Source organism: Hyaena hyaena, unplaced genomic scaffold (genome assembly GCF_003009895.1).
Source record: "Hyaena hyaena isolate Hyena2069 unplaced genomic scaffold, ASM300989v1 scaffold_122, whole genome shotgun sequence".
In the NCBI taxonomy this organism is placed as follows: domain Eukaryota; kingdom Metazoa; phylum Chordata; class Mammalia; order Carnivora; family Hyaenidae; genus Hyaena; species Hyaena hyaena.
The window spans coordinates 545452-557356 of NW_024080754.1; the positions used below are offsets into that span (position 1 = coordinate 545452).

Genomic DNA, 11905 nt, shown 5'->3' on the forward strand with positions numbered 1-11905 from the left:
CCCGGCACCTTGTGAGTATAGACCAGAAATCCATCAGTGTTCAGGGCAGACACCCCCCTCCGCCTCCCCCCAACAAGGAAGAACTCCTTACAAAATATCAGCTGTGACAGGGTTCAGAAGGTCTGCTTTAGAGATCCTATCAGCTCGTCTTACTTTTTATGTCTCTGGAGCTTTTCTCCTTGGCTCTTATTTGGGGCTGCTGTGATCTCTCTGAATGTCTGCCCCTTGACCTCCAATTCTCCTGTTGAAATTACAATGCCCAATGTGATGGTACCAGGTGGGGCCTTTGGGAGGGGACTAAGATCATGAGGATCCTTAAAATGGGAACAGTGACCTTGTACAATGAGAAATCTGCAACCCGGAAGATCCTCACAGGCCATGCTAGCACCTTGCCCTTGGACTTCCAATCTCCAGAATGGTAAAAGTAAATGTTTCAAAGCTAGCCAGTCTGTGGTATTTTATTAGGGCAGCCCGAACAGATGATGCCAGAGACAAACTTGAGGACCAACATACGGCAGCAAAAATACTTTGGACCAAGCTAAAAACTGAACTAGGTCAATGAAATATTTTACTAGCACGGGAAGATGGATGGTGGCCCCAATTTCCTACTCAGACTTGCATGTAAGATCCAAATCTGCTACTGGATGCCCAAGAGCAGATGACATCAGAAGGCTTCTCACCAGGCTTTAGAGGATTACATGATCGAAAGGTGGTCACTGCGGAATCATTCACACCAGCACAATGGTGCTCCTCGAAGAACGTATTTATTTACACGAAAACACCAGTTTATACAAATTGTAGACAAATCTTAAAGGCCTTCCCTGTTCCCTGATTTTGCCCCTTCCCCTCTCACTTTCTTTTGCTATCATAAATAAAGTGTCTCAGACTGATTAAAAGAAACTGAATCTGCTTCTTCCCCCTCTGCCCAAATTATTCTGAATATTTAACGTCCATAGCTATCCTTCAAAGAAAACTCTTGCCCAGGGTGATTTTATTTAATTTATTTATGTAATACAGTGTAGAAAGCTATCATGGTCGTAAGCAATGATTCTGTACAATCGTCCTGCAGAAAATTTTTTGGGAGATTCTTGATAATTTGAGGCCAGCAGAGCACCCTCCACCCCCCCCCCCCGTAAAAGTGCTTACAATGAACAGGGATTCTTTTCTTTATCAAAGATCCAAAGATACATGGACAAAAAAGTTTCAATTCTCAATGCCTAACGTGTGCACATAAAACAGGCACAAAGAAATAAATGTGTATCCTCGTAATTCCTATATCACAAATAGAGCAGAAGCACAATCTGTACAGTAAAACGCAATCATGGAAAAAAAGTCTCGAAATCATTTGGAATACTTAAAAATGCCGAACTTTAAAAATGCAGTGATCAGGAAAAGAATACTTAGGCAAGAGAAGCAGCTATAGTCCCACGTTCACATGAAGCATCCCCCATCGATTCTTAAAGCATATTTCAAGTAGGACTTAATTGGGTCACAAACCACAAGAATAATATACAACTGGCTAAGCGGCTACGTGATAAATAATCAGGAGAGAATCTATTCATGCACTAGGTTTGATACAGCTACGTTCTTTACAGGACACAAAATCCATTAATAATGTAGAGACCAAAATGTAAAGAGAGAGAAGACATTACTGATTTGTATATTAATTCAAGTTCAGGCATCTACTTGTGTTACGGCACGGCTGTCAAAAGGCGGTAATGAGTAAATAAGAAAACAGAAGGGTTTGTTTCTTTTCCACGTTATTCTATAAATGGACACCGATGGGTCGTGAAGCAATGGTTTTTGCTGTTCAACTTGAGAGGCTGCTGTGGCGGGGGTCTAGTTCTGCATCTGCTCAAAGAACTTGTAAGTTGGATTTTCGTACCCGTTCTGCTGCATCTTGGAGAGGTGGCGCTCCTCTGGGGTCACAGCAGCGTCGACCTGAAAAGCAAGGATGAGGAGAAACGAATTAAAAACAATCAATCTTTTAGGAGCTCACACGCGGAACAGTAACAGAGGATAAAGCGCGGGGTAGTCTTTTCCTTCCTCCTCTGACATCTCGGAGCACAACGCCTGCGCCCACCAGTTACACAGATGCTCCATCCGGCCACCAGGTGGCGCTTCAAACTTGCCCAGCTGGCTTTGCTTGCAAAGTGCTCCGTGGTTGCTTCCCCAACTTAACAGTAACCCGAACCGGGCGGCACAATATTTTTTTCTTCCCTGTTGGCTCAACAAGGGACAAAAAGGCCACAGTGGGAAACTGTTTTCCTTGAAAGTGTGGTGGTAAGCTGGAAAAAAAAATCCAAGAGCATCATGGAGAGACAGTCAGCAAAGTTGCCTGGGAGACGCTTAAATAAATGAAGACTGCTGATTATCCTTCCATACTCATTTTAATTTGTCCCTGTTTTCACTAAATTTAATATGATGATGTGAGATCTGAGAATCTTTTAATTAAAAATGATTATCTGCATATATCAAAGAGGCTATCTGGCACAGGAAAAAAGGAAACATACAGAAAGAATATGCTGTTCCAGATTATAGATATATACATGTATTTTTTAAAACTGAGCACTAAGACTAGAGAAGTATGTTCAGCTAAAGATTTAAAAACAGATCCTCTGTGCTGATGTGGTGCTTTACTTCCAAGATGGGGCCAGCAGCTGCAAACCTGTCCGTGCCCACCCTCACCCCGCCCCGCATCACTATTAGGACAGAGCTGTGTAGGGGTATTTACTCTCTGCACATCTGGCAAGGTGTGCTTAGCCCTGTAAGGAAGACAGTGGCTGTTCTTATCTGCTGTACCACTCACACCGCACAGACGGACCCAAGTACTTAACTCCTTGCTGAATGAATGAAAGCTTAGTTTTGTTATTATTTTTTAAAAATTTTTTAATGTTTTATTTATTTTTGAGAGAGAGAGAGACAGCGTGAGCAAGAGAGGGACACAAAGAGAGGGAGACACAGAATCTGAAAACAGGCTCCAGGCTCTGAGCTAGCTGTTAGCACAGAACCCAATGTGGGGCTTGAACCCACAAACCACGAGATCATGACCTGAGCTGAAGCCGGATGCTTAACCGACTGAGCCACCCAGGTGCCCTTTAGTTTTGATATTTTTAAAAATTCCTGTTCTGTAAAACCATTAGAAAATGAAGAGAATGGACACAAATTTTTATTAGAATGAAGCAGCATGTTTTCCACAGAAAAGTTAGAATGTGCTGTACAGAAAGATGGTTTTTTCCTTCCAAAGGGCATGGTCTATTCTGCACACGATGTAACTAGGGTTCCCGTAATTTCCAGAACACAGCCTGCCCATTCCCCACACCTGAGTGCTGTTGTGAGGTGACATTCAGCTCTTTATACGGCTTCCCCTACGGATGGCCAGTCTGGTGGCACAGTTCTGAACCCACACACCTGTCTCCTTGATGGATCTGCCCTGAACCCAAAGAAGTAAAAATACCAGAGAGCAGGCATGTTGGAGGCTGAGCCACCAGGTCTAGAGATGGAGCCTGAGATGACTAAAGCACGCTGGCTAAGGAAGGGTTTAGACTGAAATTTTGGTACAATCACTATGGAAAGCAGTGTGGAGTTCCTGAATAAACTAAACATAAAACAACCACACAATCCAGCAATTCCACTCCTGGGAATTTATCTGAAGGTAATGAAATCACAGCCTCAAAGGATATCTGCCTCCTCATATTGACGGCAGCATTATTTACAAAAGCCACACCGTGGAAACAACCTTAGTGTCCATCAATGGAGGAATGGACTAGTCTTCACTGCAATAGTATATAGTCACGATGAAGACGGAAACACTCATTTGTGACACGGATGGACCTTGAGGGCACTATGCTAAATGAAATAGGCTGGACAAGGAAAGACAAATACTGTGTGATCTTACTTATAAGTGGAATCTGAAAAAAACAAACTCAGAGAAACAGAGAACAGATTGGTGGTTGCCAGAGGTGGGGGAAAAGGGTAATGGTGGTCCCAAGATACAAACTTCCAATTATAAGAGAAATAAATTCTGGAGACACATGTATAGCATGGTGGCTCTACAACGCTGTGTCTAGATTTCAAAGTTGCTAAAAGAGGAGATCTTAAAAGTTCTCATCCAAGGAAACAAATTGTAACTGTGTGGTGATGGATGTTAACTAAATGTACTTTGGTCACGTTTGTATACTTAAAGGCCAATACAATATTATACGCCAGTTTCATTGCAATTCCACTGGAGTACTCTGGTTCCCCCATGGACACAGGGTCTGACTCACCTCACGAGCATGAGTTGGAATTCCCGCTTTAGCTAATCCCAGGGCAGCTCCCTCAGGCTGCCTGTTACGTGCATGCTTCTTACGTTCCCATCCACAGAACGTTCCCCTTCGGTGGCCTTGTCAGAGCCGCCCGCATTCTTCTAAGGATGAGCAGGGGCATTTCCCCTTAGAACAAAGCCACCAGCAAGCTCTTGCCAAGCCAGGACTCTGAGGACACTGTGCACATGGATGCTCAGCATGCTCGTCCTTATGGGAATAATCCTGGGTGTTTTTCCCATCCCCTCCTCTTCCTTTGACCCTCTATGTTGTCAACAAATGAGGTCACCGTGTGTTAACTGGCGATTGTAATTAGCCACGGACGTATAAGTTAAAATGCCATCATTAAAGATTAGCACGGATAATGAGAGATTTCGACCACTCTCCAGATCTGCTTGCCAGGAAACAGCCTGTATGGAGCATAGGCCGTTCGAACTTGAGCATCTTCCTGTTTCTGTGCCACCTTTTAACTGATATTTCAAAGAGTGTCAGGATTTACAAAAAAAAAAAAAAACCCAAACAACAAAAAGTCTCGCTGAGAGAAAGATTCAGCACAAAGCTGCTGTATTTCTGAGTCTAGGGAAAAAAACGCCCCTTGACTGTTAGGATATCACAGCTCTACATCCTCCAGGAAGCGCATCGACCTCACACTAGCTGTCACCTGTCATCTGCGTTCATCAAGGTCAAGGGAACGCCCGGCAACTTAATAGTTTATCTCTTCTTCAAAGGCCAAAGCCAAATGCTTAAAACAGCCCTGGGAGGAATGTGAGGCTGAGGCTGGTGTGCAATCCATGAATCTAACTTTCCTGTCTTCTTGGCCTCCTTTCCCCCTACAAATCTTCACTATTATCTTTTGCTGTGGGGAGGGCGGCTCAAGCCTCCCCATTCCTGCGGTGGGGAGGCTTAGCCCTCAGACCCTCCAGGGGGGGCAATTACTTTTACAAAATGGAGCCAAGGAGTCTGGGTGGTGTCTCTTTGTCCCCAGCCCCGTGGAAGCTCAAAGTGAAACACTGGGTACTCGCATGGATAAACCTACACTCAAGGAAAAACGTCAGGTAAGGGGGAGCCTTCCTCCCCAGTGGGGCTCAGTGACAGGTCCCTCACGGCTAAGCTACCGCACTGGTGGGGGCCGCCATGTAAGGGCCACCACCACTGTGACCCTGGGCAGGCAGACACCTCACTATTATTTCCCCTAAAGCGGAGCCGGGGTGGGAGGGCTGGAGACAGTGCAGCCCGTTCTGGGTGGAATGATCCAACGACGACGCTGGGAACAGAATGGCCATCTGCCCACCGGGCAGGGACATCTATCACTTGCTGAGACGCAAACACATATGCACACCACCTCCGTGCACTCCCTGTCTTGATGTTCTGGACTAGGGCACCTCAGTAACTGATCCTAAGTCTTCATCGGGCTCGGGGTGCCGCGTGTTCATGGGACACCCCAGGACCCTCTGAGCTGCACCCCAGCTTCGCTTCCACCTTTGTTCCTTCGCTACATCCAGAGGGTGGCCGAGACTGCAGAGATGAAATGTGATCTGGTCTCCTTAGCTCCTAGTGCTTGCGTATCCTGTCCTCTCCAGCAGGGGTGCGGTTAGCCAGTGACCACCATGTTGTCATTTTACGACGCAGAGCCACCAGCAGGATGGGTGTTACTGGGTGTCCCTTTAATGCGTGGACACTGAGTCAGGCTGAACAGCAGAGTCCTGACCCCTAAGAGACTCCATCTTAGGTGACCAGGTGGACAAGGAGAGTAACGTAAACCACAGCGACTTAACACACAATCACACGGAGAAGAAAATCAAAGGAGCTCGTACGATGGGAAGGAAAACAAAGCAAACAACCATGTCTTTAAGTTAGTCATTCTTCCCTCCTCTAATTCCAGGGTTGGTTTTCTGTTCAGTCATGTCCATGTTCATTTTCTTTAAAACAAAAATTTTTTTTAAATGTTTATTCTTGAAGGAGAGAGAGAAAGACACAGAGTGTGAGGGAGGAGGGTCAGAGAGCAAGAGGGAGACACAGAATCTGAAGCAGGTTCCAGGCTCCGAGCTGTCAGCACAGAACCCAACATAAGGCTTGAACCCACGAACCAGGAGATCATGACCTGAGCCGAAGTCAGGCGTTCAACCGAATGAGCCACCCAGGCATCCCCACGTTCATTTTCTTAATTGTAATTCCATCTTTCTAGAAGTGGTTCACTTAGGCTTACTGCCTACGTTTAAGGAATCTTTCCAGCAGGAAATGGACTCTTTGCTACGCCTTCTTGGTCACTGATCACTGATGCTTTCTTCTGACCTTCCAATCCCTCTTCCTGCTGTCTGCTTCCAGCCACAAGACATTTTGGGTCCAGCCACACTTTTCTATACCTCTGCTTCCCATTTAACCTGACCATTCCAGTTGTTCCACAATACCCACATTAGTGGTTGCCAGTTACCTCCATCCTGCTGGGCCAACTTCTCGCTAGGAAGAAAATACCCCTAAGGACATATATATATATATATATATATTTTTTTTTCCCCCCCCAAAGCAAGTAACTTAAAAAATGTTTGTTTATTTTTGAGAGAGACAGAGCACAAGTCAGGGAGAGGCTGAGAGAGAGGGAGACAGAGGATCTGAAGCGGGCTTTGCACTGCCATCAGAGAGCCTGACATGGGGCTCAAACCCATGAACACTGAGCCAAAGTCAGACGCTTAACTGACTGGACCACCCAGGCACCCCTTGGACATATCTTTATGATGTCATCAGTATGACGACACACTCATAAGGAAATGTCATCTGCCGTAACTCTATAAAAAGATAACTAAGTGGGGCGCCTGGAAGGCTCTGTTGGTTGAGTGACCAACTTCGGCTCAGGTCATGATCTCACAGTTTGAGAGTTCGAGCCCCGCATCGGGCTCTGTGCTGACAGCTCGGAGCCTGGAACCTGCTTCGGATTCTGCATCTACCTCTCTCTGTGCCCCTCCCCCGCTCACACTCTGTCTCTCTCAGAAATAAATAAAAAAACACTAAAAAAAGAAAAAGATAACTAAGCAGCTCTCTTCTTATTTAGATCGTTAATGAGTTGGCTGGGGAGTGAAGGAGAGATTTCTGATGTTCCACTCATCAGACCTTTGAAAGGAAAACTGTTTCATACCCTATAATAAAGAGAATTTGCACTGGCCCCCCCCATAATTTTTTACTGTTGAGATATATTTGACACATAACATTATGTAAATTTAAGGTGTGCCACATGTTAATTTGATACATTTAAACAATGCAATATGATTGCCCTTGTAGTGCTAATTAGTGCCTCTATCGGGTGAGAGAATTATCCTTTATTATTAGAGTTTGGAATAATTAGGTTCTAGTCTCGTGACAAGTTTGATGATTACAATACAGTACTGGGGTCCGTATTCACTATGCTGTCTTAGATCTCCAGGACTTACTCACTACTTGCTGCAAGTTTGTGGCCCATGGGGTAGCGGGGGTTGTGGGGTTTCCGAGCACCGATTGTAAGTTTGTCCCCTTACTACAAACCTGTCCCGTCTCCTCCCACCCCTTATTAAAGGCGAGGTCTCCATTCAGGAAGATTGGGGGAAAGAGCTACAATGTGTATTTTCAAATATTCAGTGTCCGTCGACATCTGCTACTGAACAGAACCTGGGGTCAGTGGACTGTGTACACAGTGGACACAGTGGACTGTGTCAGAGTGACTGGGACAAGTTCACGCGCCACTGGGACCCTCCGACAAGAGATGGTGGGCACATCTGGGAAACAGTATAACACATGGCCATCATGCCACTGCTTGAGACACCAAGAGAGCACAGTCATCTCCTGGGAGGAGCGTGGCTAAGGGCTCAGAGAACGAGCGTCTGGCCTTGTGGCTAAGCAAATCACTAAACCAATATTTATTGTTTATTTTTTGTTTTTATTTTATTTATTAAAAATTTTTAAAAAATGTTTACTTTTGAGAGAGAGAGAGAGAGAGAGATGGACTATGAACGGGAGAGGGGGAGAGAGGGCGACACAAAATCCGAAGCAGGCTCAAGACTCCGAGCTGTCAGCACAGAGCCCCATGAGGGGCTTGAACTCATGAACAGTGAGATCATGACCTGAGCTGAAGTCAGACGCTTAACTGACTGAGCCACCCAGGCGCCCGTTAAAAACAAAAACTAGCAACTGTTAATTTCCAACTGGTAACGACTCTATTAATAAAAATGGAAACAGTAGGCTCATTTTCATTTCTCCGTCTCTGTGATCTTCTGCAGGAACCTTTTACTCTAAGAAGTGTCCTGGAGAGTGCCGCCTTCATCATTTCTTCACGCACTGAGGCGGGAAGGAGGATGGTATTCTGTCCTGACATACTCAGGCCAGTCTAATTGGAAATACTCACTTGTTTAATTTCGTTTTTAGTGAGGAAGGGTCACTCACTGATGAAGCAGTTAACCAGAGCCGGGAGTGAGCCATTTGCTGGGGCCCTGTGTGTGACAGCCTGCTACGGTGGGCAGAGAACATCAGTAGAAGGATCGCTTCCATGCAGGGTGGACGCCACGATGCTCTCAGAGAATCGGTGCTCGGAAACGCCACAGCCCTCGCTACCCCGTGGGCCAGGTGAGACCACCAGGGTGCCCGGATGGCCTGCAGTCCTGTGTCCAGGTTTAACCACTCCAGTTAGACTATAACCTTCCTGAGGACAGGGCTGGACGGCACCGCGGATGACGTTCTGGTCGGACACTGCCGTACGCAGCTCAACCCAGAAGTGCACAGAGCGGAAGGAAAGGAGAGAAAGGAAAGCCTGGAGAGGCAGAAGGGGATGGTTTCCAGGCTCTCGATGACATCTTCGATTTCCGAAGAGGAGGAGGTGAGAAGAAATAAGGAAAAGAAACACAATGCAAAGAGGGCACTCACTCTGGAGAGGTTTCTAGATGATCTCGAGCAGTCACCAGAAAGACTATCAGGAGAAGGCTGGTGAAGTCTCCTCTCTACAATTCTGCTCCTTCAAGGGCACCTCCTGGCTTAAAAATTAGTATCTTTTTGGGGCGCCTGGGTGGCTTAGTCGGTTAAGCGTCCGACTTTCGCTTAGGTCATGATCTTGCGGTTCGTGGGTTCGAGCCCCGTGTCGGGCTCTGTGCTGACTGCCAGCTCAGAGCCTGGAGCCTGTTTCAGAGTCTGTGTCTCCCTCTCTCTCTGACCCTCCCCTGCTCACGCTGTCTCTCTCTCTCTCTCTCCTAGAAATAAATAAATAAAAAAAAATTAGTTTCTTTTTATCAGAATCTTTGTTAAAGTGTCAACTTATTCTCCGGCATCCCAGATCCAAGGACACTCCCCCTGGTAACTAACCACAAGAAACAACCTAGGCAGCTGTAACAAGGCTTAAAAGTCAACTGTGTCTCTTGCAGATAGGAGATCCCATTTTCTGCTCTTAATGGCTGGCTCAGCCAGGTGACTGAAAGGAAAGAGATAGATCAGGGATTCTTAAAAATGACTACATGTCCCATTCAGTAGGGAAAATTCTCAACACTCAGATTCCAAGCCCGTTTGGAAATTGTCTTCTCTAGGTCTGGGGTGAGACCTGGGGATGTGTCCTTTTAAATACGTAGCTGGCACAGCCACATGCTTTAAATAAGTCTGCTGCATGGCCATGGTGGCGAGTCCCAGAGAGAGAGAGAGAGAGAGAGAGAGACCTTGCTTTTCTCCCCAGCATTTCTGTCCTCCCCAAATTCATATGTTAAAGTCTTACCCCCCAGTGCCTCACAATATGACTGTATTCGGAGACGTGGCTTTTATGCAGCAGTTAAGGTTAAATGAGATCATGGGGGTAGCTCTTAATCTGATAAAACTGGTGTCCTTACCAGAAGAGATTAGGACAGTCACAGGCATAGAGAAAAGATGGTGTGAAGGGCCAAGGGGCCCGTCTACAAGCCAAGGAGAGGAGACAGCCCTCACTGACACACTGATCTCAGGCTTCTAGCCTCCAGAATTGTGACGAAATAGATTTCTGTTCTTTACCAAAATAGGCTCTTCGGACTCTGGCGCCTGAAATGGGCACTTTGAACTGATGGAAAGGGAGAGGCCCTTGGAGAGACTCGTCAGTCCAAGGCGATACAGACATATAATTACAGGTGACAGACAGCAGCTGCGCTCACTGTGCTGAGCACCGGGTAAGGCATGGAGCTGTCAGGTCACTTTGCTGTACACCTGCAACTAACACAACACTGTGTGTCAACGCTCTTCAGTTAGAAACAAAGAAATTCCCACGCAGAATATTAAATAATTAAAAAGAGGCTTTTTAATTCAAGTATGAAAACATTTTTTTTGCCCAAACATGAAATGAAAACAAGTATTGTTTTGAGTAGAAAGGAAGTCAGCGATGCTTAAGATACACCTCACTCGGTTTCAAAAGACACATACTCCGAAATCCTATGATAAGGGCAACACCCCAGAGTCGATGATGCTGTCATTGCTTATGTGATGTGCAGTCTAGTCTGTCAGTCATTCTGTTCTTTCACAGCTCTTTTCCGCTTTTTAAAGAATGTTTATTTATTTTGAGAGAGAAAGAGAGAAAGAGAGAGGTGGGGGGAAGAGCAGAGAGGGGGAAGGGCAGAGAGAGAGAGAGACAAAGAGAGAGAGAGAGAGAGAGAGAGAGGGAGAAAGAGAGTGGGAGAAGGGCAGAGAGAGAGAGGGAAAGAGAAAATCCCAAGCAGGCTCTGGGCTGTCAGCACAGAGCCCGATGAGGGGCTTGAACTCACACACCATGCAATCATGACCTGAGCCCAAATCTAGAGTTGGGACACTTAACCGACTAAGCCACTCAGGTGCCCCAAAACTCTTTTTTCCCCAAACATGTCTCAATTTTAACAAGAGCCTGTATATACACATTTGCTACTGAAAACTGAGCCAGCACAACAAAAAATTTCTATTACAATCCCAACTTTTGAAAACCAGAAAATGTAGCCTAATCCTGTCCTAATTATGCTTTAGCCAAACCAGCCAATGCTTTCTATGTATTCCTTCTACACAAGCTACTTGGCTTCCAATTTTCGATGCTAGGTTTTATCTTAATGACTCCAGGCTTCTCAAACACACAGGCCAACACCACCGAACACCTATTAGTGCTTCTCTGGGTCAAATCTCTATCAAGTCCACACCCGAACGGAGAGGGAAAAGAAGACTCAAACCCAGTTTCCATCAACAGATCCCATAAACAAGTAGTCTGGAGGATGTAAGTCATGAACAAAAGGAGATTTCTGGCTTTGCCACACATTTAACTTATTAAGACTTTTCCTACCCTTCTCTGATCAAGAATGGTCTGGAGCACCTTTGGGGTTAATGAGAAGTCTGACTTGCTGGAAATATCTAGACTTTTCTCTGATAGAAGAAACAGTGGCTAGGATGGGAGACACTCTGTATTTGGACCTGCGGAGCTTGACGCTGGGTGAGTACTTTTGTGTGGATGTTTTCTCTTCTACAAAACGAAAAGATCAATTTGACTGATCACTGAGATCACTTTCAGTTCTAAAAATTCTAATACTTCTCAAGATGTATTCATTCACTGTCTCCAACAATTTCCTAAAAAAACCTGCACGTACTATGAGCCCCCCCCCCCCCCCCCCCCCCCCCCCCCC

The 11905-nt window shown here is 45.8% G+C and overlaps 1 protein-coding gene across 6 annotated transcripts in view; it reads right to left on the reverse strand.

Moving 5' to 3' along the window:
• Positions 1-748: 748 nt before the first annotated feature.
• The window catches only part of LOC120235132 (amyloid beta precursor protein), a 272417-nt gene continuing 261260 nt past the window's right edge, over positions 749-11905 (reverse strand). For all 6 annotated transcript variants that reach the window (XM_039237295.1, XM_039237294.1, XM_039237293.1 and 3 more), the window contains one exon: positions 749-1941. In XM_039237295.1, the coding sequence (XP_039093226.1) occupies positions 1840-1941 (102 nt within the window). In that variant the 3' untranslated portion in view covers positions 749-1839. The remainder of the gene's footprint in view (positions 1942-11905) is intronic.